The 27,999-nt window shown below is 51.1% G+C and overlaps 1 protein-coding gene across 2 annotated transcripts; it reads left to right on the forward strand.

Moving 5' to 3' along the window:
- On the forward strand, positions 1 to 27,949 carry FAH (fumarylacetoacetate hydrolase). 2 transcript variants are annotated; one of them, XM_043922167.1, is made up of 14 exons: positions 6 to 191; positions 3,964 to 4,074; positions 5,813 to 5,934; positions 6,444 to 6,493; positions 12,173 to 12,263; positions 14,452 to 14,549; positions 14,641 to 14,693; positions 16,669 to 16,768; positions 18,043 to 18,173; positions 20,530 to 20,605; positions 21,037 to 21,083; positions 22,488 to 22,589; positions 23,425 to 23,542; positions 27,695 to 27,949. In XM_043922167.1, exons 1-14 carry the CDS (start codon positions 111 to 113, stop codon positions 27,772 to 27,774), a joined length of 1,260 nt encoding a protein of 419 aa, XP_043778102.1. In that variant the 5' UTR covers positions 6 to 110; the 3' UTR covers positions 27,775 to 27,949. The 2 variants fall into 2 exon arrangements, with proteins under 2 accessions (XP_043778101.1, XP_043778102.1); XM_043922166.1 differs by lacking the exon at positions 23,425 to 23,542 and having other exon boundaries at positions 1 to 191.
- The last annotated feature ends 50 nt before the right edge of the window (positions 27,950 to 27,999 follow it).

The raw sequence follows: 27,999 nt of genomic DNA on the forward strand, positions 1-27,999 counted from the left end.
GGGGTCTGAGGGGGCGGAATCCGCAGGGGGCGTGGCCCAGCCTGCCCATCTCTGCGAGTCCTGTCCCGCAGGCCGCGCGCACCCTGCCTCCCTGTTCCGTGCTCGCCAGCATGTCTTTCGTCCCGGTGGCCGAGGATTCTGACTTCCCCATTCACAACCTGCCCTACGGCGTCTTCTCCACCAGAGGCAACGTGAGCTGCAGCGCGCGCTTCCGGGCGCGGGGAGGGAGGGAGTACCCTCCGCCCGGGACCCCCACCCTCCTGCCCCGCCCCTGGCCTCAGTCCAGCTTGCCCCCTCTTGCCGGCACCCGACCGAGCTGAATGTGGGGCCCGTCATTTCCCTGCTCGTCGCCCCTCGCGAAGACCCCCGGGGTCGTTGGGGCCCCATGAGCGGTGCCTCCCCTTCTGGGAGTGCCTTGGGAGGGGGCTGGAGGCTGGGGCTGCTCGCCGAGGGTGAAGGTTGGTTAGGATCCCTCCTGCTGTTGGTTCAGATCCCTCCTGGTAGCTTTCCAGATGTGAGTTGTTGAAACCGTCAGCCTGTTTCTGCACATTTGCACGAAAATTAAATGCAAAATGAAACGAAGCATGGCTCTCCCTCTCAGGCAAGCAGAGCAAGTTATATTAAATATTATTATTACAGAGAAGTTGAAGCGCAGTCATACTGCCTACTCCGAAGTCATTTCGCTCTTTCCTTCGCTGGAGACACCACATTATGGCCGGTTGTTCATCCTCCATGTTAGCCCCTCGCCTTAGAAATATTCATTGACCCGGTATACTTAGTAACTCAAAGGGATGAGTTCATTCACATCAGAGGCCTGGGATCCTAGAAGTTAATTTCTTTACCTCCAACTGGCCTTCTTTCAGCTTCTTGAGCTCCCTGGCATTCCCTTGCTGATCAGAAGCCCTTTGGGGGTAGGGAAATGAAATTTCACTTAGTAAGTGTAGTCTGATGGGCAGAAAGAAATCTTGAAAGCTGTGGGGTTTATCAACAAACATATAAGAAGTTCTGTGGGTGGGGAAAGCAGATTCCCTTGGATTCATTCATGGCATTTTTGGCTTAGCTTTCTGCTCCCAACTTTCATGGTAAGCTCCTGATTATCTCTGAGAAGCCTTGAACTCCCAAACCTGCTTGTGCCCAGCAGTGTTCAGGAACCGTCTGCTAAATGGAGCTTGTGGCAGTTAGCACCTTCTGGAAAGTGGTTTCCTGCCCCCATGACTGATCCTTGTCCCCATGTGCAGCAAATGCTTGGATCTAGGAGTCAGCGTGTGGTTTCACAACTGCCAAGCCTGACCAGATGTCGCAAGGATGCCAAAGGTTAACAATCCCCTGAAGGGCCAGAGGCATGTTAAACCTTAACCTGTGTTGGCCAAGCACACTCTACTGGCCAGCGCCGCCCCTCCTCCCCCCACCCCCTGCACTCCTCTAACATTCTGCTCTCAGCCAAGGGTCCGCACTTTTCCTCAGGGGGCAAATCTGGAGGATAAATCGCTTAGGCAGAAGCGTTTGCAAGAGGCAGGGGGCGTGCTCTGACTTGCTATCCCAGAACTCTAGAATGAATGCTCCTTAGAGTGTGGCCAGTAGCTTGCAGACTCCATGCCCCAGCTGTTTTCATATTAGACTGTGCAAGGACAGCCACTGTACAGAGGTTCACTGCCTTCTAAAAAGAATGCTGTGGGTTGTGAGTTGGCTCCCTTGGCATTCCAAAAGGCTGAGGCCCTTCAAGTGGAACTGGCTGTGTCGAAGCTCTGGCTGCAGGCGCTGGACATTCCAGAGGTGGTGACCATCTCTCCAGACTGGTCTGGTCGCCAAGGCAGAGTCCTCCCTCTCCTCCATGCCAGATACCAGCCGTGCATCATTTGGGTGGAACAGTAGTGAACAAGGGTTCCCAGGTGGCACTAGTGGTAAAGAACCTGCCAACCAATGCAGGAGATGTAAGAGGCGTGGGTTTGATCCCTTGGTTGGGAATATCCCCTGGAGAAGGAAATGGCAACCCACTCCAGTATTCTTGACATATGTACACTACTAGTGGAAAGCTGTTGTATAGCATAGGAAGCTCAGCTTGGTGCTCTGTGATGACTTAGAGGGGTGGGATGGGGATATATGTACATATGGCTGATTCACTTTGCTGTATAGCAGAAGCTAAACAAAATCATAGAGCAAGTATACTGCCATAAAAAAAGAGAAGTCCCAACAATTAATGGAGGGACTTGCTATCTCGAGTCCTAGGTGAGGGTTGGAACACACAAGCTGCTTCTCACCTTTACTTGCAGTTGAGGAAGCAAGCTTATGATTATGATTAGGTCTTGGCTGCTGCTAGTGGCCTCAGCTCCCTTCTTCCTCCAGCAGATTGTGGGCGCCAGGGTCAGAGAAATGGCTCAAGGGTCCACCTGCACATCCCCTTAGCGAGCATCCCCCAGGGGTCCAGGTGGCCCAGCTCATTGTCCAGGGAGCCTGAGGCCCAGGGAGCTAGCAGTGGAGCTGGAAATGAGGCACTTGGTTCTCCAGGCAGCCTCCTCCCGGGTGGCCTGGGGCCTCAGGGCCGGGTGAGGGTGTGGCTCTGGTCTACACCTGTCCCAGGGGCTGATGTGCGTGGAGAGGTAACCATCTTCTCTTAGTCCCCCAGAATAAGCAGCCAGTGGAGATAAAGCCAGTTGGTAGCCCTACCTCTTAAACTCACTGGACCTGAGATGGCAAAGCTGGTAGTTCAGGAGAACTGGAAGGTCAACTCAGGACAAGCCCAGCTGATTGAGTCTTCAGACATGCTCTCAGGTTCCTTCTTTGTTTGTTTGTTTTTTTAAAGCTTTACCAAGAGTCAAATACTTTCTATTTATTTATTTGGCTGTGTCAGATCTTAGTTGTGGCTCGTAGGATCTTCATTGTGTCATTCAAGATCTTTAGTTGCTGCACACTGGCATGTGGGCTCAGTATTTGTGGCTTGTGGGCTTAGATGCTCCATGGCACGAGGGATCCTAGTTCCCTGTCTAGGGATTGAACCTGTGCCCCCTGCATTGCAAGGTAGATTCTTAACCATTGGACCACCAGGGAAGTCCCTCTTGGATTCCTCATTGATAAACCAAGTTCAGCACCTTGGGAACAAAGGCCAGGCTTTGACAAATACTTGAGACATCTTCACACTCAGGCTTAAAGGCTCTAATGGTGCAGAAAGGAACTTCCCTTGAATATTCTGAACAGTCTGGCTTCCTGCCCCCTCATGACCTGAACTCTGCTCTGACTGAGCCATAACAGAGTACATTAACCCAAGCCCCTGACCCTCCTCTGTGCCTGTGACACTCTCTGCTCTGCTGTGCAGAGGAATTGCCCCCAAGAGAAGGCCTAGGTTTAACCTAAGATATAATCCAGTTGCCTGGTGAGGTGGTGAGCTCTCTGTCACCAGAGGCATTTAAGTGACACCTGAGAAACTTTGCTGAGGACTTTGCCTGGATAAGGGGCTTGGATTATGCAGGAAACAGATTCTTTCCTCTTTGTGTCCTCAAGGCAGAGATGGTGCCAGGCTTTGCCCAGACAGAGATGACAGGATCAATTTCAGCCCTCTGAGAGGCAAAAGCAGCTGGGGTATGGTGCTAAGGATCCGATTCCTCAGCCCCTCTCCACAGTGTACATGCATGCATAGTTGTTTCAGTTGTGTTGGACTCTTTGCAGCCCCATGCATTGAGCCCCCCAGGCTTCTCTGTTCATGGGATTCTCCAGGCAAGAATACTGGAGTGGGTTGCCATGCCCTCCTCCAGGGGATCTTCCTGACCCGGCAATAGAACCTGAATCTTCTGCATCTGCTACATTGCAAGCAGATTCTTTACCCACTGAGCCACCTGGGAAGCCCTTCCTCTCCACAGAGGGCCATCTATAAAGCAGGGCCCTTGGGCTCTTAGATAGACAGACTTGCTGGGTAAGTGAGCCCTGCCCGGCCAACTGCTCCCAGTGCTGACCATGCCATCTTCCTTCCAGCCAAGACCAAGGATTGGTGTGGCCATTGGGGACCAGATCCTGGACCTCAGTGTCATCAAGCACCTCTTCACTGGGCCGATCCTCTCCGGACACCAGGATGTCTTCGATAAGGTAGAACATTGGGATGTGGCTTGCCCTGGATCTCAGTGGCCATTTGTTGCAAATGCCACTAAGGAAATGCTCTTCAAAAAACAAAACAAACAACAACAAAAAAGAAAATGCTCTTTACCTTCCATTTCTTTTCTTTTTAAAAATCTATTTAGCTGTGCCAGGTCTTAGTTGTGGCAGGCAGGATCTTTGTTGCATAATGGGGATCTAGTTCCCTGACCAGAGATCGAATCCAGGCCCCCTGTATTGGGAGTGCGCAGTCTTGGACCACCAGAGAAGTCCCTGCCTTGCATTTCCGACAGCGGTGGTGCCTTGAGATCTCAGGGATTTTCCTTGGATAGTCAATCATTCAGTTGTATCCAACTCTTTTCGATCCCATAGACTATAGCTAGCCAGGCTCCTTTGTCCATGGGATTCTCCAAGCAAGAATACTGGAGTTGGTTGCCATGCCCTCCTCCACGGGATCTTACTGGCCCAGGGATCAAACCTGGGTCTCCTGCATTGCAGGTAGACTCCTTGGATAAGTTTGAGGTTGTTATGAGACAGACAGGCTGGCAGGAGACAGCCTTGGTAACCTGTAGGGTGAGTTCTGAGGTGAGATGACTGTCAGTCTCTCCACAGGCCTGGGCCCTCCCCAGTTGTCTCTGACATGAAGCTCTCCAACAACTGGTTAATTTCCTCATTTTAAGACACTTGAGTCTCTGCTTGTTCCAGGCTGGTGCTGGGCCCTCTGAGGGAGGAAGCCAGGAGCTCCACTCTCTAGGTTTAAATACAGCCTAGGAGGAATGGACAGCTGGCCCCAAGTGCCCTCTTTGTTGCCACCACTTTAGAAGTCAGCCTGAAGGACACGTACATGGGCAATGGATGTGAATGTACTCCCCTGTGAATGGTCAAATGCTTTTTTTAAAAAAAAATATTTATTTACTTATTTGCACAGGTCTTAGTTGCAGCACGGGGTATCTTTGCTGCTTCATGTAGAGTCTTGGCAGCATGTGGGATCTAGTTCTCTGACCAGGGATCACACTCAGTCCCCCTGCACTGGAAGTGCAGAATCTTAGCCACTGGAACACCAGGGAAGTCCCTGTCTAAGTGCTTTGATGTGCATCCTCTCCTTCCACGGAAGGAAGGTGATATTTATTGAGTACCTCCCTATGCATCAGGAGTTTTACACATACCTCTCATTCAATGCTCACAATGACCCTCTGGCATAGGAATGGCATCCTCATTAGATTTGATGAGGGTCTAATTTGAAACAAGACACAATTCTCCCAGGTCACATGGCTGCAAGGATTGGAGCCAGGACTGGAACTCTGGCCTTGAAAATCCACAAGTGCTTTTTAGGCCGCACCTCAGTGGCTCAGAAACCTTTTCTTAGCTCATGTGAAGGGGGTTGGTGCAAGACCCCTGCAGACTGAAGGCCTCCGCTGGAGGAACGAGCCATTTTCATTGCAGGCTGGGCCAAGCTTAAAAGGGCAGCCATCCCAGAAGGCAGCTCTTGGGCTTGGCCAATTGCCTATAAGGCCATGTGGGGATGAAAACCCAATAGGAGCAATGACACATCTCCTCCACTTGATGAACAAATGATGGAACTAAGAACTACAGTCCTGAGGGTTTGAATGAACTGGAGATAAGTGACAGGGGCCCCAGAGACCTGCTAGGCTGGCTCCTGTCAACAGGAGGGGTAGTGGAAGGGGCTTTCCCACAGGTGATCTCCTTTTCTTCCTCCCCATCTTGGTCCTAGCCAACTCTCAACAGCTTCATGGGCCTGGGTCAGGCTGCCTGGAAGGAGGCGAGAGCATTCTTACAGAACCTGCTGTCTGCCAGCCAAGCCAGGCTCAGAGATGACGTGGAGCTTCGGCAGCGGTGAGGAGTCCGTGGACCTTGGTGGGCAGGGACGAGGAGGTCTGCCTGGGCAGAGGGGGACAGTGTGGTCATCAGGGACATTCTGAGTCATGGCCCGGCTGCTTTGGCCTCATCTGGGGTACATTTTGGTTGGAGGGCTCTGGGCCAGTGGGGATTACCTCTCTTGCTGGACTGGGGTGTCCAGGCCATGTCTGGCACCCCTCCCATGCCAGCCCCCCCACCTTTTCACTCAACTATTCCTCATCAGCATCATTCGTGTGCTTGTCTGGTCTCCAAACTAGGGGTAATTTGGTTCATTTCCTAGAGTGGAACATAGAAGCAGGAGGGAGGCACCTTGCCTTTAGTGGGTGGACGTCCATCCTGGTGAGGCACCAGGCCTGCCTGGAAGTGCTCACCGCAGATCATGAGCAGGATGTGGGGGATGATCCAGGCTGAGCCTGTGGATGATCAGAGCAGGGACCCCGCTTTGCTGCATGCTTGACCCTGAAGCCCCTTCTTTGGTGTTTCAGTGCGTTCACATCCCAGGCTTCCGCTACGATGTATCTTCCAGCCGCCATAGGTGAGTCTAGTCTCTTTAACAGGATGTGCGTGGAGCAGCTGCCTGCCCAGGGCCCTGTCCCTGCTTCCTGTGGGGAAGGTCACAGAGAAGGGGCTCTGGGGCTGTCAATGCCTCCCCATCAGGGACCCAGGCCCAGCCTTGACCCAGGCGTCTCTAAAGGCCAGCACTTTCGCCGAGGGTAGTTGCTCACTGCTTAGATTTGTAGCTGGCTCCCTGGCTCCCTGTGTGTGCAGGAACTCACTTCCTTTCCCAGAGGGCTGTGGTGGGGGTGCCCAGAGCGCAGTCCACGAGTCAGCAGCTTTGAGGAGAGAGGCTGGAGGGTCCTGGAGGGCCCCAGGTTGAGCCGTGGGTTGGATGTCTGATTGGAGTTTCACTCTGAAAGTTGCAGTTGTCCAAGGACTTTCCTGGGGGTCCAGTGGCTAGGACTCCACACTCCCAATGCAGGGGGCCCAGGTTCCATCCCTGATCAGGGAACTAGGTCCCACAAGCCGTAAGACCAGACACAGCCAAATAAATTATATATAGATATATATGATGCTGCTGCTGCTGCTGATACTTAGTCATGTCCGACTCTTTGCGACCCTTGGGTTGTAGCCCCCCAGGCTCCTCTGTCTGTGGAATTCTCCAGGCCAGAATACTGGAGTGGGTTACCAATTCCTCTTCCAGGGGATCTTCCTGACCCAGTGATCAAACCCGCATCTCCTGCACTGCAGGCAGATTCTTTACCCATTGAGCCATTCTGGAGAATTCCTACACACGCACACACACACACATAAAGTTGCAGTTGTCCAAACCCTCTTGGCCCAAAGCAGAGAGTTACGATCAGGCAGGCTGAGCCCTTCCTGCTTGTCCACCAGCCCAGGTGGAGGGGGAGGTGGGCGGGGCGGCGCCTGCCTGCTGAGTCAGCCTGGGCTCCTGGGCGCTGAGAGGCCAGTTGGTCCTGCCAGTGCTTCTGGGAAGATGTGACTTCTGCCTCTGCCCCTGTTTCTATGGGCCACGTCCTGGAGCAGCACCCCAAGGCCTGCCTTGAGGATAATCTTCCAGAAGACAGGCACACACAGGTTCAGTATATTTATTGCCCCTCATCTAAGGGTTTGAGGATGAAAGGCAGTTGGGATGTTGTGCTCAGAAGCTCATAGCTCAAACCCAAGTATAGTGAGAATGGAATCGTTTCCCTTCTAATCATCACCCCCGGGCTCCCCGCTTCTCCTCCCATTCCCCCTTCATGTCCTTTCTCTTGGTTCTTCCCTTTGACTTCTTTCTAAATGCTCCACCTTTGCAGCAGCTTTCCTGAGGTATGATTTACACAGCCCACAGTTCTCCCATTGTCAGTGTGCAGTTTAATGAGTTTTAGACAATATATACCGCCGTGTAGTCACTCCCACCATCACATTGGAAAACACTCAGTCAGCACAAAGCGTCTGTAGTCAGTCCCTGCTCTCACTCCAGGCAACCATGGCCTGTCCCCAGTTTTACCTCACCAAGTGATTTCATATAAATAACATTACACAATATGCAGGTCTACTGTGTCTCTCTCAGCTGGTATTCCCCCTCATTATTCTTTCCCTCATATTATTTTTTCATAACATGTATTCTTTTATTAAATGAAAATCAGAGACTTCCCAGGTCTTTCAGTGCTTTAGACTCGATGCTTCCAATGCAGGGGGCACGGGTTCGATCCCTGGTCAGGGAACTAGAATCTCACATGCCATGTGGCACACACACACATGAAACAAACCACTCAGTTTTGTAGTCTAGGAGGTCTTTTAAAAATGTTTTAAAAATTGTGATAAAATACACATTACACAACATTTACCATCTGCATGATTTTTAAGTGTATCACTGGTATCCAGTACATGACATTGTCCCCCATATTATTTTTAGCTTTTTGGAACAGGAGGTCCTGCCCACTCAACTGGGCTGCAAGCACCACCGGCTGGGGTGTGGGGTGAGTGGGTGAGTGGCTGGGGTTCTTCCTCTGTCACTGTCTTATAGCCTGGCCTGGACACCATCTTTTCCAATCCTTTTTAAGTGACCATGAAATGGACTTTGTGTATAGATACTGAAAACAAACAAGGAAGTAGAAGCTGTTAATTTTCTTTGGCAGGAATGCTCTGAAATAGTGTGCTGGTTCTACCCTGGGCTCCTACCTGGGCAGGTCTTATTGCAAAATTTAGCAGCGTGTTGTTCTCAAGTAAATGCTAGAGCAACATACACTTCTACTACACTTTATAGTGTGTCTCACACAAGTTTTTTATAATTTTTTGGAAAGATTATGATTTAAAAAAAGATTCAGTCTTTGAGTCTGCCTGGATTCTCTCAAAGGAGAAATTGAAAGTGGAATAACCATGGCAGCAGTGACCCCCAGTGGGGTAAGGGAAGGGATTTTATTTGGGGCCTGCTGTGTGCCAGGCATGGGCTTCCCTGATGGCTCAGTGGTAAAGACTCTGCCTGGGTTGGGAAGATCCCCTGGAGAAGGAAATGGCAACCCACTCCAGTCTTCTTGCCTGGAGAATCTCATGGACAGAGGAGCCTGGTGCGCTGTAGTCCATGGGGCTGCAAAGAGTTGGATGTGACAGCACAGCAAGAACAGCGTTGTGCCAAGCACTGGGATAAGACACATTATATAGACGTATTATTTCCTTTACTGCATTTTTATGCCTGTGATTGGCATTATTACTCCCAATGGAGAAACTGAATTCTAAAGCATCAAAGGGACTTTCTCAAGGCCACACATAGCCAAGAAACAGCAGAATCAGAATTCACAGGTAGGTTTGGGCATGTTGTCTACTGTGTGGGCCTTGCTCATCTATGAAATGACAATAGAATGATCTACCTGAAGGCATCGTTTTAAAGCAGGTTCCTTCTGGCCCTGAGACCTATGATTTTATGAAATAAAAGACACTTGTTTCCATGTTTCTGTTACTAAGAGAAGAGCTATAACGTGGAGTTTTGTTTCTCTGTAAGTGATTTTCTATGTCTTACATGCTTTCCATCATGCAAGAGGGTTCCACATGTCCAGCAACAAATGACAGGAACCCAGCCAGGCTTCCCCAAGGAGGGAGGAGGACAGGCAGGAGCCCAGGACCCCCTCCCTGACTCTGAGGTGGGCACAATCCAGCCACTTTTCATTTTTAAGATCCCAGATTATTTTTTTCCCCCAAAGACCTCTTCTTTAAAAAATTCTTTTTATTATTTTTTTGGCTACACATGTGGGATCTTAGTTCCCTGGCTAGGGTTTGAACCAGCACCCAGTACACCCCCTGCATTGGAAGCACAGAGTCTTAACCACTGGACTGCCAGGGAAGTCCCCCAAAGACCCCTTCTTGATTTATGGATGCAACATCCTTTTTTATTAGCTATATTAAAGGATTCTTCTTCTTTTTTTTTTTTCCTGCCCCGCCATAAGGCATATGGAATCTTAGTTCCATGGCCAGGGATCAAACCTGCGCCCCCTGCATTGGAAGCATGGAGTCTTAACCACTGGACCACCAGGGAGGTCCCCTAAAGGATGCTTCTTTTTCAGTCTCCTTCTGGCGTCTCTATTAATCCTGCTTCCTCTCTTTCATTTCTTTTGTGAGTTGAATTAGTATCTCTCTCATGGTGAGGATTCTTCTGGATGTTTGGTGATTCTGGGTTTTTTTATACTCATCTTTTTTGGGGTTGCACTGGGTCTTTGCAACATGCAGGCTTAGTTGCCCTGTAGCATGTGAGATCTTAGTTCTTTGACCAGGGATTGAACCCACATCCTCTGCATTGGAAGGCAAATTCTTAACCACTGGACCACCAGGGAAGTCCCTTGTGCTTATCTTTATTTGTGTAGGAAACTCTCCTCTGTAAGGTGCTGGTGAATGCAGCTTTTCCTATAACCAGCCCCAAGGAAAGGGGCATGGTCTACTTCTGATGGGGAGCTCTGGTTTTGTTTCATGGTTGTGGGGAGACTGCCCTGCTTCTGCCTAGTGCAGTAGTCTCTGGAGGCATTACCTCAGCTCCCCGGACCCACCCCTTAGCCCAGGCACAGTCTCCTGCTATTGGCTGCTTGGGTGAAGCTGGGTAAAGATGGGGATGGCCAGCAGGGACTCAATCCCCTGCACTCTCTTCAGCCCCTCCCTCTGCCTTCCCATGCTCTCCTGGGGGCCTGCTGGATTTTGGCTCACTGCTTGGCTTTCAGGAATCCCTTATGATTTCCAGTTGGCCAGTGGTGCCTTCTTGTTATGGATTTATGTTTCTAACAAATATGTCAGCTGTTCTGTCTGGGCTTTGGGACTGAAGATGGAAAGCAGCCATGAAAGCTCAGGATGCCCCTGCTCTAACGGACCCTCGTAGACTTTTCTCTCTTCTCATCCTTCATCAGGTGGGTCAGTATAAAGGATCCGCCTGCAATGCAGGAGACTCAGGAGACCTGGGATCGATCCCTGGGTCAGGAAGATCTCCTGGAGGAGGAAATGACAACCCACTCCAATATTCTTTCCTGGAAAATCCCATGGACAGAGGAGCCTGGCGGGCTACAGTCCATGGGGTTGTAAAGGAGTCAGACACAACTGAGTGACTGAGCAGACACTAAGCACGCATCCTTCACCACTGCCTTTTCTAGTCTAGGCTGTTGGTACTGGCTCTGTCCAACTTTTTATTTACCTACTAGTAATATATTTTTTTTGGAAGAGAGGTTGTGGAGGATAAACAGGCAAACTATTTCTGCATATTTGAGCAGTTCCCTGTCTTATGGGAACCTGTGCCTATAGCATGCAATCCACCTAGTCTGTTCCAGTCTTCATCATCAGGCCCCACTGAGACCTTGTTCTTGGCACTATGTGTGTGTTAGTTGCTCAGTCATGTCCGACTCTTTGCGGCTCCAATAGACTGTAGCCCAGCGGCTCCAATAGACTGTAGCCCAGACAAAATGAGGCCTGGGCGGGGCTGCTCTGAAATGGCTTCAGTTTTGCAGAGGGATAAGACCTACACACTCAGGACCAGGGCACAAGTGGGACATGGAGCCCTCCGGCCAGAAGAAGTGCTGGCTTGGATGCTGAGTGGACTTGGAGGAGGGGCGGTCCAGCTAGGGAGAGTGGGTGTGGCTTCATGGTCTAGGGGGTGGGGCCTAAACTGAGCTGCCAGGGTCTGGACACACAGACACAAGGAAGATGCCAGTCCACCCAGGGGTAGTCACAGCTTGAACAAAGGCCTGGTAATCGGAGTTGGTGGGTGGGAGGGGTATCAGCTATTCATTCACAAATTTCATTGTTTGTTTCAGGAAATCACTTTTATTTTTATTATTATCTTTACAAATTTAAGAACTTATTTTTTATTATTAACTTGGAACTATTTTTGATACCCTTTATTTATTTATTATTATTAGGCCATGAAGTGCGGCATATAGGATTTTAGTTCACGGACCAGGGATCGAACCTGTGCCCCTGCAGTGGGAAGCTCGAAGTCTTAACCACTGGACCTCCAGGGAAATCCCCTAATTTGTTTCTGATTTTTCACTTGGGAGTTCTCAAAACAAATTTTCAGTGGTGTAAATAGCTTTTGGATGTGCCAGTGTTGCCGGGCATGTGCCTCCAGCGCCTGCTGGCTAGTCTTCCTGGCTCAACTGCCCAACCCTGACCCTTGGAAGCGGCCCTTCCCCATCCTTCAGCATCCAGGTCGCTGATAGCATCTCCGTCCTTTCCCCTGCAGGCGACTACACGGACTTCTATTCCTCTCGGCATCATGCCACCAATGTCGGGGTCATGTTCAGGGGCAAGGAGAATGCGTTGATGCCAAACTGGTATGTCCCGCACCCTGGTGTGGCTGAGCTCCAAGTATGTATTTCTGTGTCCAGCAGCATGTGGTTCTGGGAGCTTCCAGGTCCTCTCAGTTTAAAGGAACCAGGGAAGAAAGCCCACAAGGGCCATGACATCACTATACCTGGAAACAGCGACCCCCAGCTTCTGGTTCTCCTCTCGACTCAGCCCTGGACCTGCTGTGGAATCGTGGGGCAGTCCCTTGAGACTTTTGATCTAGACAACATGGGTTGAAATTAGATACTGAGTCACCAACATCCTTCCAGCTCCTTTGATTTGTAAGCTGTGAATTACAGTTCTATTGGTGAATTCTAATGCTGGTTCCTCTGGGAAGCTCTAGAGGAAGAATCCATTTCCTTGACTATTCTGGCTTCCAGAGGCTGCTTGCACTGCTTAGCTTGGGACCCCTTCCTCAGATGACTGCAGCCTCTAGGCTCCATCTGCAACAGTGCTAATTCCTCCTTTGACCTTCTTCCCTTTATAAGGATCCTTCCAGGTGGCTCAGTGGTAAAGAACCCACCTGCCAATGCAGGGGACATGAGAGACTCAGGTTCAATCCCTGGGCTGGGAAGATCCCCTAGAGTAGGAAATGGCAACCCACTCCAGTATTCTTGCCTGGGAAATCCCCTGGACAGAGGAGCCTGACGGGCTGTAGTCCAAAGGGTTGCAAAGAGTTACTGCTCATGACTGAGCAGTCACACACACACACACATGCACACACATGGTTACATGTAGGGACCACCTGATAATTCAGAGTAATCTCCATAATATCATGATCATTGACTTCACATCTGCAAGTCTCTTTTACTATAGAAGGTGATATTCACAGCTTTCAGAGGTTAAGACCTGGATTTTTTTTTTTTAACTTTTTGTGTTGGAGTATAGTTGACTCACAATGGTGTGATGGTTTCAGGTGGACAGTGAAGGGACTCAGCCATACATACACATGTATCCATTCTTTCCCAAACTCCCCTCTCATCCAGGTTGTCACATAACACTGAGCAGAATTCCCTGTGCTGGACATGGATATCTTTGGAGGGGCTATTATTTGGCCTCACACACATACATGCACACTCATACATATACACACATACACACATACATATACCTACATACATACAGGTTTCTCATTGCGGTGGCTTCTTCTTATGGAGCACAGGCTCTTAGGGCGCATGGGCTTAGTTGCCCCATGGTATCTGGTATCTGGCATGTGGTGTCTTCCTGGAGGAGGGATTGAACCTGTGTCTCCTGCATTGTCAGGCAGTTTCTTAACCACCTGGACCACCAAGGAAATCCTTTCTTTTTAATATTGAGCAATGGCTGCCTGAGGCGAAGACCTGACTCGTTGGAAAAGACCCTGATGCTGAGAAAGATTGAAGGCAGGAGAAGGGGATGACAGAGGATGAGATAGTTGAATGGCATCATTGACTCAATGGACATGAGTCTGAACAAAATCCAGGAGATGGTGAAGGACAGGGAAGCCTGACAGACTGAATAACAACAACAGAAAATATTCCATTGTCTATCGAGACCACATTCTTGCTCATCCATTTATTTGTTTCTGGACATTTGGGAGTTCTTTTCGATATTTGAACCATGTATGTGTTGACTCACTTTCATTTTTATTTTGAAAGCATTTTGAAATTTAGTCACTCAGTCATGTCCGACTCTTTGCCACCCCATGGACTGTAGCCCACCAGGCTCCTCTGCCCATGGGATTTCTCAGGCAAGAATACTGGAGTGGGTTGCCATTTTCTGCTCCAACCCAGGGATTGAACCTGCATCTCTTGCATCTCCTGCATTGGCAGATGTATTCTTTACCACTGTGCCACCTGGGAAGCCCTAGGTCCTTATTACTTATCTATTTTATATATGTGCCTGCGTGCTAAGTTGCTTCAGCTGTGTCAGACTCACTGTGACCCTGTGGACCGTAGCCCACCAAGCTGCTCTGTCCAAGGGATTCTCCAGGCAAGAATACTGGAGCAGGTAGTCATTCCCTTCTCCAGGGGATCTAGGGGATCTTCCCAGATCACCCACATTCTTTACCATCTGAGCCACCAGGGAAGCTCATGTATGTATATGTTGACTCCCTTTTGTTTCATCTGAAAACACTTTGAAATTTCATCTGTACATGTAACAGCATCAAGGCTTCCTCTCGCCTTCCTTCCTCAGGCTGCACCTGCCGGTGGGCTACCACGGGCGCGCGTCCTCCGTGGTGGTGTCTGGCACCCCGATCCGCAGGCCCCTGGGGCAGATGCGACCCGACGACTGTAAGTGCCCCCAGTGTCCAGGCCTTCAGGCTCCGCTCCTTGTCCCCACACGCCTGGCACCCACTAACCTCTCTCTCTCCTGTTATTCCAGCTAAGCCTCCCGTTTATGGTGCCTGCAAACTCCTGGACTTCGAGTTGGAGATGGTAAGCCCTGTCTCGGTGTTTTACTGGCGTGGGGTCTGTATACACACTAGGGCAGGAGGGCTCTCCCAGTGGCCGCCCTGGACAATAGCCCATTCCCTCATCTCAACCATGTTGATGGCAGTTCTGGGTCCCCACCTGGCCATCGGAAGTACCGTCCAGCCTCATTACTCACTGATTCTGTATGTTTAAGTTCACTGACAGTTCATTTGTAACCTCCAAATCAGTAATTGGAGAGGTTTTGAGGGGTCACCTGAAGACACACACAGGGTGGCAGAAAATTTGAGTCTCAGGTTTAGGTGGTCCTCGGAGTGGCTCCTGGTGCGGGTCCCCTGGTATGCACTTTGGGGTCCCCTGGCTGGACTGTGAGCATCTAGGTTGATTGGAGGCAGGCTGGATCTCCCTGTATTTCCGGTCCTGCCTGGTGATATCTTTGGATTCCATCCAGGGGAGACAAATAGTCACTAGTCCCAGGAGGGTGTGCCGAGCCAGCCCTCTGCCTCTCACTGCCTTTGTGAGGCTGCCACATGGCCCCTAAGAGAAGGTCTCCCCAAGCCAGATGCCCCAGAGCAGGGCACAGAGCCCCAGTTTAAATGGGACCAGGGTCTTCTCTCTGGGAGTATGGAGGACTTTGCAGGCAGATGCTTTACCTATGTTGGTTCCTGTCAGGGGGTGGGCAGAAGGTAAATGGAAAGTCAAGAGTGTGAAGAAATGGTGTATGGGTGGGTAGGGAGCACAGATCATCTTGACGATGGTGGTGAAATTCTCTATAAGATGGCACCTTTCTTTTTATAATCTTGATGAAAAATGTGCAATGTTTAAACACCATCACAGAACGAATATAATGGACTTGGGTCTTGCAAACGTCATATTTGATTCTGTGCACTTCTAGTAGTTATTTCCCCAACATTTTCCCCCAGTGATGTCTAGACACTCTCTTTTTTCCTGTTGTGTTAACGATGCTTTCCTTTCACAGATATTCTTGGCTACTCTCTGCCAGTTTTCTGCACAGTGCTCTCTTATTAATTTGAAAGTCTGTTTTGTATTTAAGGGCTTCCCCGGTGGCTCAGATGGACAAGAACCCGCCTGCTAGTGCAGGAGGTATAAGAGATGTGGGTTCGATCCCTGGGTTGGGAAGATCCCTCGGAGAAGGGAATGGTTATCCATTTCACTATTCTTACCTGTAGAACCCCATGGACAAGGGAGCCTGATGGGCTATAGACTGTGGGGTCGCAGGGTCGGAAACGACTGAGCGACTAATACACTTTTGTATTTAATAGAAATTAACCCTTCACTGTAATACATTGCAAATATGTTCTCCCAGTGTGGTATCATTTTGATTTTATTTGTTGTCTTTCTTTATGCAGAAATGTTACAGTTTTATAAAGTCAAACACATCAATCACTTCCTTTATAGCATTTCCTTTTATGTCATCTTAGACTCTCCCCGCCCGAAGAATTTGAAGATTTGGGGCGTGTTTTTTTTCTAGTACTTGTTAGAACCTTACTCTGCAAAAATTTAGATCTCTCATCCACTTGAAATTGTATGATGGTTAGGGGGTGGAGTATTCCCCCACGGGCTCTCTTTGCCACATCATGGAGTCAGCCTTCTGATTTTTTATGACGTGAATACAAACCCTGGTATTTTCACTTTTCACAAGCCTTGTGTAGCTGTCAGATCTGAAAATGCAGTTTGGGAAAGGGCAGAGGTGTGGGCTGAAGGAGGTGAAGAGGGCTGCCGTGGTGATCAGGGACGGTGTGCAGGGGTCTGGGATGGGCACTGGCCCGCTGCTGCTCACCATGGCCCCAGGGTGGCTGTCTGTCAACTCAGGTACAGCTCATGATGTAGAAATAGGGTGGATTTGTACGGAGCAGTCCAGGTATCAGCCAGGGTTTGGAAATGCCTGACCTTTGCCTTCCAGGCAAGTGCCCTAGGGCAGCAGGTCAGAGCCGGATTCTCATCAGCTTTCCCATGTCAGGCTTTCTTTGTAGGCCCTGGGAACAAACTCGGAGAGCCAATCCCCATTTCCAAGGCCCACGAGCATATTTTTGGAATGGTCCTTATGAACGACTGGAGTGGTAATTATGGGGAGTCGGGCATCCTGGTATTGAGCATCCTGTGCACTCTTGGGTCTGGGGGAAGGCTGGGTGTTTGGGACGCTTTTTGCAGAAGCCAGGGTAGTCTCCCGGGTCTGGTGTGGTCAGAGGCAGCAGGTGGTCAGTGGTTGAGAGCACAAGCTTGGGTATCCAACAGACATCTCAGCTCTGAGCTCTTGGCCAGTCACTTTACCTCTCTGAGCTCCATTGTTCTTGTAAGTCAAACAGAGGGACATGGCTAATATGTTTGAGCAATTTTGTGCCAGGCCCCAGGGCTGAACTCCTCCTGTGGACTCTCCTGCCAGATCCCAACTGGGCACTGATAATACTGTTGTTGTTTAGTCTCTAAGTCATGTCCGACTCTTGAGACCCGGTGGACTGTAGCCTGCCAGGCTCCTCCATGGGATTCTCCAGGCAAGAATACTGGAATGGGTTGCCGTGCCCTTCTCCAGGGGATCTTCCCAACCCAGGGATTGAATCTACGTCTCCTATGTCTGCTGCATTAGCAGGCAGGTTCTTTACCACTAGTGCCACCTGGGAAGCCCAATGATAATATTACTATTCCCATTTTACAGGAGTGAGGAATGAGGCACAGAGTGATTTCAGCTGGTTGCTGAGCTAAGATTTCAAACCAAACAGCTCCATTTCTGAGTTCGTCTCAACCCCTCTGCCTTATGTAGGGGGAAACTGGTGCCAGGTATCCCAGAAACTATGAGGTTGAGATTCCAGACCCTTCATGGGGAAATATCCTGCCTGCTCCCCCCTTTGATTTAAACAGCAGAAAAGCAAGTATAATTTGTAAATACAGGAGTGCACAGAAGAGAATTAAGGAAGTGAACAAAGCAGGCAGCTTTTATACCTTTTTACAAACAAATAAGAAATTTGTAAACAATGGATAAACCACAGAATTTTGGGCCTGGGGTGCTAAATTTTTGAGGAAGTAACAAGATTTGTTTGCAGACTCTTCTTGGCCTTGAATTCCTCTCTTGTGACAAATATGTCTCTCTCCCTCCTGGTACTGAAAGAGTACTTTTCTTTTTCCTGCCCTTTGGTCATCTCGCTCTTGGCTGCAGCCTGCCACGGTGACCTCAGAGGACCTCTGTCCTTGGTCCTGGGGCAACCAGTTTGTTGGGGTTGGAGCCCCAGGGGTGGGGCAAGGCTGAGCTGAGCGTTTGCTCCTTCGTCAAGGGGAGAGGGGAGACTTGGCTGGTGGCCCTGTCAGCTTCTGTCAGCCCTGCTTGTCCCTTCTCCTGTAGCTCGAGACATCCAGAAATGGGAGTACGTCCCCCTCGGGCCGTTCCTCGGGAAGAGTTTTGGAACCACCATCTCTCCATGGGTGGTGCCCATGGATGCCCTCATGCCCTTTGCTCTGCCCAACCCGGATCAGGTAAGATGCCCTCCGGGAGAAGTCCCACACGCGGGCCCCTCTGCCTCCCATCTCTGCCATCCAGCTTGGAGAGGGTCTGGAGGGTGAGCTCTGTGTCCCCAGCCCACATGCTGGAGGTCTTGACTGCAGGGACCTCTAGGCAAGCATGGTGCCAGTCATTCTGCCTTGCGTTTTCCCTGTTCCTTGCACAGTTCTGGGAAAAAACATGGAGTTTTGTAACCTTTAGAATCCTCTGAATCCACAGAAACTGGCTAGCTGGCAGGAGAAGGGGTCCCTTCCAGTATCACCACATTGCACAACCTCCCGGGTCGCCAAGCTGTGTTCTGTTTGGCGCCCCCTGGAGGCCAACTGGCAGACTGCAGTGTGGAGTCAGACCACAGGGTGTCCTGGTCCCTGTACCATGTCCTGGCCGGACTCCCGATCTTGGTCCTCACTCCTCAGGCTGTCACAGTCTGCTGCTGCCTCCATCCCATCACCCCCAGTGACCTCCACCAAAGTGCACTTGACCTTGACTGACGCTATGGCCTTGTGCCCTCTTCAATATGGACCTCTTTGCTGTTGTCCAGTCGCTCAGTTGTGTCCGACTCTGTGACCCCATGGACTGCAGCACACCAGACTTCCCTGTCCTTCATCATCTTCTGGAGTTTGCTCAAACTCATGTCCATTGAGTCAGTGATGCTGTCAACCATCTCATCCTCTGTCGCTCCTTCTCCTCCTGCCTTCAATCCTTCCCAGCATCAGGGTCTTTTTCAATGAGTCAATTCTCTGCATCAGATGGCCAAAGTGTTGGAGCTTCAGCTTTGGCATCAGTCCTTCCAGTGAATATTCCCAGGGTTGATTTCCTTTAGGATGGACTGGTTTGATCTCCTTTTGACCTTTTGGCAGCCCCCTACTGTTCCTAGACACTCTGCCCCTGGCTCCTAGCACGTGACCAGTCTCAGTCCTCCTGTGTCTCCTGCAATGCTCCAGTGGACTCTATCCTCCACGTGGGGGCAGCCTGGGCTGAGCCCTCAGCCTTGCTCTTCCCCCAATCCCGGTCCTGCTCCCCTGAATATCTGACCTTGCTCACTCATGGCCTCTGTCCCCACCTCACATGTGGCTCCCTGGACATGTCTCAGCCTGCTGTCTTCTCGTGGAGCTGTACTGAAACACTGGGAGTCTTTCCCTGCAGACCAGTTCCTCGTGAGGCTCCTTGGGCTCTCTGGCAGGACCCCCTACTCCCTCCTCCACTGCTCCTGCCACCATCTCCCTCCCCATCATGTTCAGTCTCTGAGACTTCTCTCCTCCCTCCTCGGTGAGTCCTACTCTCTGAGGACTGCCTGGCCCGCAGTCACATCCCTGGCTTGTCCCCTCCAGGCTTTATCCCTGGTCCAGCTCTTTGCTCACAGGCACTGCTCACCCTGACCGAAGACCTTTGGGCTCTATCTCCTTATGTACCAGTCCTTCCCAAATACTGTTGAAGTGCAACCTTCAGGATTCTTGCCACTTTTGAATGATGATTTACTGAATGCTTTTCTTTTTCTTTCTTTTTATTTTCCCATCCCTACAATGGTTCTTTGGGCTTCTCTGGTGGCTCAGCGGTGAATCTCTCCGCCAATGCAGGAGATGTGGGTTCGATCCCTGGGTTAGGAAGATCCCCTGGAGAAGGAAATGGCAACCCATTCCAGTATTCTTACCTGGGAAATCCCATGGACGGAGGAGCCTGGTGGGCCACAGTCCATGGGGTTGCAAAAGAGTTGGTCATGACTTAGCAATTAAACAACAACAAGGGTTCTTTATATTGAGATTTTATGGTTACAACCCAAGTAGTGCTAAAAATGAGTAAATCCATACACTACAAAAATAGCCACAGAATTGTCTTAGATATAAATGTATGCAAGCATCTACAAAGGATGCAGGCTGAATGCTTTTCTTTAAAGCAGCTTCCATTTGAAAACATAGTATATTTAGAAAAGGAACTTCTAGGTCCCTATCCATGTCACTAGCCACCAAGTCAATCATGAAAAGAAACACATAATCATGAAAATAAAGTCACCCCACATTAGCTCAGGGATCACTAAGGAGTCACAGATGGCTCTTGGGGAAGACACTGCTTTTGGACAAAGTACAGACCTTCTGGCCTGGCTGTCAGAGTGGCCTGTATCACTGAGTCCAGGAGCACTAGGGGGCTGTGCACCCTTTGTTGACCACCCTGCCCTCTGCCACCCTCACCCCCCGGGTCCAGGGACACACCACTGTCCTGGAAAGAGGGGACGCCCCTTCTTCCTGGTCCTCCTGGCCAGCTGCCCTGTTGTGGGGCCAGCCTGGCCAGCTCGGCCAGCCAACCCAGCCCCTCTGTGTTCCTCTGCCCTCACAGGACCCCAAGCCCCTGCCGTATCTCTGCCATGACCAGCCCTACACATTCGACATCAACCTCTCTGTTGCCCTGAAAGGTACTGCCCTGGGATCGGAGGCTGTGTCCAGCTGGGTGGACCCCTGAGGCTGCTCGGCTGGGCTGAGTTAAAGGCCAATGGATCAGTAGTGAGAGAGCCCAGCTTTGCAGGCTACAGCTGAAGTTCAAGTCTTGGTTCTGTCCCTGACCAGCTCTGGGACTTTGGGCATGTTACTGAGTCTGTCTGTTACTAAATCTGTCCAGTTTGTCATCTGGCAAATGGGATAATGATGGTATTGACTTTTCTGTGGAAGTCCCCCAGCTCTGAGACCATACCCTCTGAGCTTATTGGTTCATAGACTCTTTAGGCAGAGTCATATTAGACAATGGAAAGCCTAAGCCACAAAACAGTTCCCCTTACAAGGTGGGATTCCCCTCTCCTTGATAAATGGAATTAAGTCTTCTTGTCAATGTTACTTGTCTTCCCAACAGGAGAAGGAATGAGCCAAGCAGCTACCATATGCCGGTCTAATTTTAAGGTAAGCTTTGAGGCTGGGCAGACTGCTTTTGGAGCTGAGGGAGACCTTTCTTCCCGGCAGGACCAGGAGAAAAGCATCCATGTTGGGATGTGATGACGGGTCAGCATGTGGTGGGTTGTTTCCATTTTTTGGTAGAGCTACTGTGAAGTCTAGTCCATGTCTCTGGGTGCATGAATGTGCATATGTCTGGATATCCAGGGATAGAAGTGCTGGGTCATAGAGGGTGTATATCCATACTTGGCTGAGGAGTCCTTCCAGACACTTTTCCAAAGGGCTTGTTACAATTTGCACTCACCACAAGCAGCATCTGAGCATTTCGGCTGCTCCACATCCTGGTCAACAGGCGAGCCACTGGCATTTTCATTTCAGCTGTTCTGGGGATTGTGATTTCACTTTGCGTCTCCCTAAAGATGAATGCTGGGAAAGACCGAGGGCAGGAGGAGAAGGGAGCGGCAGAGGATGAGATGGTTGGATGGCATCACCGACTCAAAGCACATGAGTCTGAGCAAACTCCAGGAGATGGTGAAGGACAGGGAAGCCTTGGTGTGCTGCAGTCCCTGGGGTCGCAAAGAATCAGACATGACTGAGCGACTGAACAACAACGACAAGGATGAATGCAGCTGGGCATGCTGTCATATGCTTGTTGACCATTTGAACATCCTCTGATTCAATGTATTCCTGTTTCTTCTAGTTTCCCTCTTAATTTAACTGTATTCTGGGCTCCTTTGGCTGCTAAGAAGGAATGAGGGGGCCCGCTTGAGGGGCCTTTTGTGCAAGAATCCATTTCTGAGGTTTCCTTTGCCTGGATGTGTAGCTTCAGGAGGGGCAGACCTGAGGAGCTGTGGATTTGAGGTGCAGGAGTGCAGCCCCCGAGATGCTCGGCGGGCCGTGGTCCTTGGTCCCTTCCCACCAGGCCTGACCTCCCTCAGTGCTCCCTCATCCCTCGGGCTGCTCTGAGGTCCTGTTTGAGTTGTTCAGCGCTGTTGTCCAGTGTCTATTCCAAGGCCTGAGGTCTTTGCTCATGAGACACTTCTGCTACAGTAAGGACCTAGACCCTGTCAACTTAGGACTCTGGGGTGATTGCAGGACAAAGTGGGATCATGGACTCCTGAGCATGCTGCACACTGAGGGTCTGAGCAGTGAGGTTTGCAACTCCAGGAGTGCTTCTTGGAGAAGGTGGGTTAGGGTCGGGCTAGAAGGAGCTGAGGAGCTGGGGCTCTAGCTGGTGAAGGGCCGGGGAGAGAACTGGGGTAGGTCACAGGGTAAGTGCAGGAGGCCAGTTTGTCCTTGCTCCTGGGACTGGGAGAGAGCCCGGGGCGGGCTGCTGTGAGTGGGGCTGGCTGCTCCGGGCAGCTCGGGAGAAGCCGGTCCTGTCCGTCCCCATCTCTGTGTCCTCGCCCACAGTACATGTACTGGACAATGCTACAGCAGCTCACCCACCACTCTGTCAATGGCTGCAACCTGCAGCCGGGCGACCTCTTGGCTTCTGGAACCATCAGCGGGCCGGTGAGTATGTGATTGCTTCCCCTGGGAGCTGCCTGCATGGAGCATCCCTATTCCCTGTACAGACTGGAGGGTTCTCCCTCGAGAGGGGGGTCCAGCCTGAGCAGGCCTATCTTACGACCCTGTCCACCTCGTAGCTTCATCTATCTCTGGGTGCAGAAGGGCTCCTTTTTCAAATGCAGAAGAGATCGGGATAGGGGTGAGAGGCTGCCTCTGTCTACTGGGCGGGGGCGGGGGGGGGGGAGTAAGAATGACACAGGAGGCCACTGTTGTATCTGGTTGTCACCACCTCACAGCACATCCTTCCAGGATGAGATGGCCCCACTGCTAACCGCCCCCACCATGAACCTTTGGTGATGACTTTGGTTGGTGCATGGACTAGCCACTTCCTGCAAGGTCCAGACCTTAGGCTCTTTTTGATGGATCTTCCTAGCGAGGAATGGCGGGGCGGGGGAGGGGGGGCAGGCATAACGGCATCTGGGTAAGCCCCAGCCTCCAGAGTGGGCAGGGGCCTGGCAGGATGGGCCTGGGCAGGTTGGTCCAGCATCCCTCCAACCCCCAAGTCCTGAATGAAGTGAGCAGGGCATGTAGGGTGCCCAGGTTTGAGGACATTTCCAGGGTGATTCCCACCAAGGCAGGGTCTCTGAGGGCTGTGAGGTCCCTTGGTCCTTCCCAGGCCTCACTCCTACCCCTCGCCTTGCTAACCACTGTCTGCACCAGATCCGACCCGCCCACCGTGCTATAAATACCGTGCTGTAAATACCGTGATGTAAACACCATGATGTAAATACTGTGATGTAAATGCCCATGACAACTTCTTCCCCTTCCTGCTGTGAAGGAGCCAGAGACCTTCGGCTGCATGCTGGAGCTGTCGTGGAGGGGCACAAAGGCCGTAGAGCTGGGGAACGGCCAGACCAGGAAGTTCCTGCTGGATGGGGATGAAGTCATCATGACAGGTGAGGGAGGGCGCCAGGCCCACGGACGGCATCTCCTCCTTGCCGTCCTCGCCGTCTGGCCGGGAAGTCATCTGTCCCAGCTGTCCCCACTCCGGCCTTCCCGGCTCTTGTGTCTGCTTGTTCTGGCCTTCACCCCAGCCCTGCCTGCCAGGGACTGGCTTTATTTACTTTTAATGTTTTAGCCAAGCTGTGTGGCATGTGGAATCTTAGTTCCCCGACCAGGACTCAAACCTGTGTCCCCTGCAGTGAAAGTACAAAGTCTTAACCACTGGTCCACATGGAAGTCCCTGCCGCGAACTTTAAATGAGAGTCTTCCTGGAGCGAAAAGACTAGGGAAGTCCAGCTCCTTGGTCTCCCTCCTCCCATGATACAATCATGGCAGGTTTCACATTCTGAACTTTGCAGTGCAGAGACCCTGTGCCTATTACCTAACTGAGTTACTGACAAGATTTCTAGCAGCCCATTCTGAGGGGCTTCCCAGGTGGCGTTAGTAGTGAAGAACCTGCCTGCTAATGCAGGAGATGTAAGAGATGCAGGTTCGATCCCTTGGTTGGGAAGATGCCCTGGAGGAGAGCATGGCAACCCACACCAGTATTCTTGCCTGGAGAATCCCCATGGAGAGAGGAGCCTGGAGGACTACAGTCCATGGGGTCACAAAAGAGTTGGACATGACTGAGCATATGAGCATGCACAGTCCAAGCAGGTTCAGGCACCCTTACCCCTTGAGGGGCCGTTATGCCTATCATTTAATATTGCTGGAGAGGAAGGCGCCACCGTGGTCAGAGTCACACAGATTTAGGTTAGACTCCCACATCCCCAGTGGCCCTGGGACCTTCCTCAGGTTATTGAATCTTTCTGAGACTCAGTTTCCTCATCTTTAAAATGGAGCTAAGGATACAGTGCCTAGTCTCACAGCATGGTTGTAAGGATGAGACAACCCAGTTTAATCCCTCAGGGGCAGGGGCTGTGGGTCCTGCTGGGGTTCTGATGGTGAACCAGGGAGGCTCAGGGCCCGCACATCTGCGGTCATGCTCCACCACTACTGCAACACCATTTTACAGATGTGAAAACAAAGGCCCAGCAGTGGGTAAATGACTTGCCTCGGATCTTGCAACCAGTAGGTCAGGAAAGAGATTTCCCATCCAGGTAGCTTGTTTTCAGAACCCTGATTCTTCACCCCTTTGATAACATCTAAAGAGCCTCACAAGGCACGCGTTACTTTGTGAGCACTTAAAATTGGCAACAGTTGTCATCACTGTCCTCATCATTATTGATGTTTTTTTCCAGAACCCACTCTTGAGAAGGCCCAGCATCCTGACCCCTTCTTTTTTTTTTTTAAAAAAAAGCGCATATTATTTCTAAAATTTTATTCATTTATATATTTTAATGACTGCACTGGGTCTTTGCTGCTGTGCACGAGCTTTCTCTAGTTTCTGCGAACTGGAGCTACTCTCTAATTTCGGTACTCTGTACTCCACAAAAGAGAAGCCCCTGCAATGAGACGCCCTGGCACCCCAACTAGAGAGTAGCCCCTGCTCCCCACAACTAGAGAAAGCCCTCATGCAGCAGCAAAGATCCAGTGCAGCCAAAAATAAATAAATAAAATTTTTAAAAAATTTTAAAAAGAGAAGAGGAAAATGGAGATAGGTGGATGGAAGTCCCAGGAACAAGAATAAAAATTATACTTTGGCAGGTGGGGCATTTTGGGAGGCTGGAAAACTGAGCTGTCACTGTGGACACTCGTTCCCATTGGGATGCAGTGGGGAGCAGGCAGAGGGTCTATGCTGTGCTTAGTCACTCAGTCATATCCAGCCCCTTGGACTGTAGCCCACCAGGCTCCTCTGTCCATGGGATTCTCCAGGCAAGAATACTAGAGTGGGTTGCCATTTCCTTCTCCAAGGGATCTTCTCAACCCAGGGATCAAACCCAGGTCTCCTGCATTGCAGGTGGATTCTTTACCATCTGGGCCACCAGGGAAGTCCCAGACAGAGGGTCAGTTTCCAGGAAAAAGCCAGTGAGACCAGCACAACCAGGCTGACATCCCAGAGGAGATGAGCACACTTTTCCCTTCCATGTCCACAGTTGATGGAACCTAACTCAGTGAGGCCGGGGAGCTGCCTTCCTGCTCTGCACAGGTCTCGGTGACACGCTCTGACTTGGGTGTAGACTTTCCTCACTTCTCTGGCCTCTCTGGGCCCCTTGTCCCTTCCTGCATACACCTGCCCCCAGCTTCTCCTCCCTGGCCTGGAGAGCAGCAGCCTGGGGACCCAGAAAGACGGTTCTGGGTGCAGAGCATCACTTCCATCCTCAGGGCCATGGTCTTTGGGGGACATTTGGCATCATTTGGAGCCAGTTTCGGCCGACTCTGAAGGGCAGCCAGGGATGCTGGTAGACATCCCAAGTGCACAGGACAGCCTGTCTCGAGAATCATCCATCCAGATCAAACTGTCCCTAGTCACTAAGGTTCAGAAACCCTGTTCAGGCATCTGCCCTCCAGCTATAAGATGGGGAGGAAGTGGTTGGCTCTCTTACCGAGATGTCATTGTGCATCTGTGCTTAAGGAAGGAGACAGTGCCGTTTGCTGGGAGGGTTGGTGCTGTTGTGCCCAGGGCAGGAAGGAGCCATGTTATTGACAGAGAGCCCAGCTTTGGGGGTGGGGAGGAGAAAGACACTCCATCAGTGTTTGCAGCTCTCCAGGAAGAAGGCTCTTAAATCCTCTTGGCGTGACTTGTCTTGATAGATGATTGATGCATTTCTGCCAGGTTTTGCTTTAATAGACTTTTTTCCCACCTGGGGACACGAATACTTCTGAGCATCGAGATTCAAAAGTGACTGATGGAAAAATAATGAAACCGAGCAACAAAATAGGCAAGGATGTTGCTCTGGACCAAAGGTGACCCTGAGTGTTAGGGATCAGTGCTGGGGTGGCCAGGATGTCCTTGGGGATGCCAGGGATGGTGAGGGGCAGGTTTGGGGGTGTTACTGTTGGGTCCACTTGGCCACTTTCCCAGAGAAGGCCAGCAGTCAGAGTAGTCCACGCAGGGAGAATGAGGCGGCTGGCCAGGCAGGAGGGGGCAGGTGGGAGGAGACAGGCTGGGTCAGCGGGGCTGAGCCACAGATGGCTGGGTTGACTCTGCCCGGGCTCACTGGGAGGGCTTTTTGGGGACGTCCTTGACCCATCTCCCAAGGCTGCCTTGGGTCTCATGCTATTCCCTCTGTTGAGCACGCCATTTTCATTGTCCCCCTCCCGGCAAACTCCTACCCACCCATCAAATCCCCACTCAGGTGGGGTTCCCATCAGCAGCAAGTTCCCTCGTCTCTTCTCCTGTCTCCTCCACACTGCTCTCCCAGCACCTCATAGACTTTCCTACTCTGACTCATATTAGTTGGACAGCTCCTGCTGAACGGATCCTTCTCAGGTACAGGCACAAGGGCCTCCTGCTGTCTGCCTTTCTGGAATTGATTGAATTTGTTAAACATCTGCTCTGGGAGAAGTGTCATGCTGGGGCTTCACCCAAGTGTGTCATTAAATCCCCACCACCCCGAGAGGAAAGGATTGCTGTTCCCATTTGTAGACAAGGGAGTAGCTGAGCTCAGAGGTTAAACAAGCTGCCACTGGGCCCCCAGCTTATAATTCTAGCTGACACCGAGCATTTGCCTTGGGCCAGGCACTTCTGGGACTTCTCTGTGTATTAACTCACGTCATCTTTGTAATAGTCTTGCTCAGTGAGTACTGTCATAGATCCATTTCACAGATGAGGAAACTGAGTTCCCAGGAGACCCAGGTAGGTGGAGGAACCAGGCTTTGAACCCTGGCCTCAAGCTAATTAGCAGACCTAATTAGGATTTGAACTCAGACTCACATAGGGAGAGTTGACCTCTGCCTCTTCCTTCACCTCAGGAGAGCCATCGCTCCACCCTTGCACTAGTTTCTGGGGTCCTTGACAGTAGGATGGGCCTGGAGTTCCATCTCGGTACTCTGCCCAGGTCCTGGGGAGGGTAGTTTTCTGTCAAATATACCTATTTGTCATCCTGATGGTGCCTTTCTGCCCCAGGCCCAGCCGTGTGCTGACCGGTGCTGTGGCTGCCTAGGCGTTGGTTCCCTGAGCTTGGTGGCTCTGTGGCTGACCCCCTGTCCTCTCTCTGTTGCAGGGCACTGCCAGGGGGACGGGTACCGCATTGGCTTTGGCCAGTGTGCAGGGAAAGTGCTGCCGGCCCTCTCGCCCGCCTGAGGTCCTCTCTGCTCTCCCAGAAACATCAGACTGGCACGCTGCCCCCTCCACCTCCCTGGGGGGGGGGGGACCAGGGGCCCCCACTGCGGCTGCGGGCCTGGTTCTTCATTCAATAATAAAGCCGCTGTGCTCCGTCTTCACGCTCTGAGCCTGGCACGGCTGTGAGTGCACAATGCCTACTTGTGTTCTTGGTTTGTTCTTGTTCTGTTATTTTGTTTGTTTGTT

This window comes from Cervus elaphus, chromosome 13 (assembly GCF_910594005.1).
Source record: "Cervus elaphus chromosome 13, mCerEla1.1, whole genome shotgun sequence".
In the NCBI taxonomy this organism is placed as follows: domain Eukaryota; kingdom Metazoa; phylum Chordata; class Mammalia; order Artiodactyla; family Cervidae; genus Cervus; species Cervus elaphus.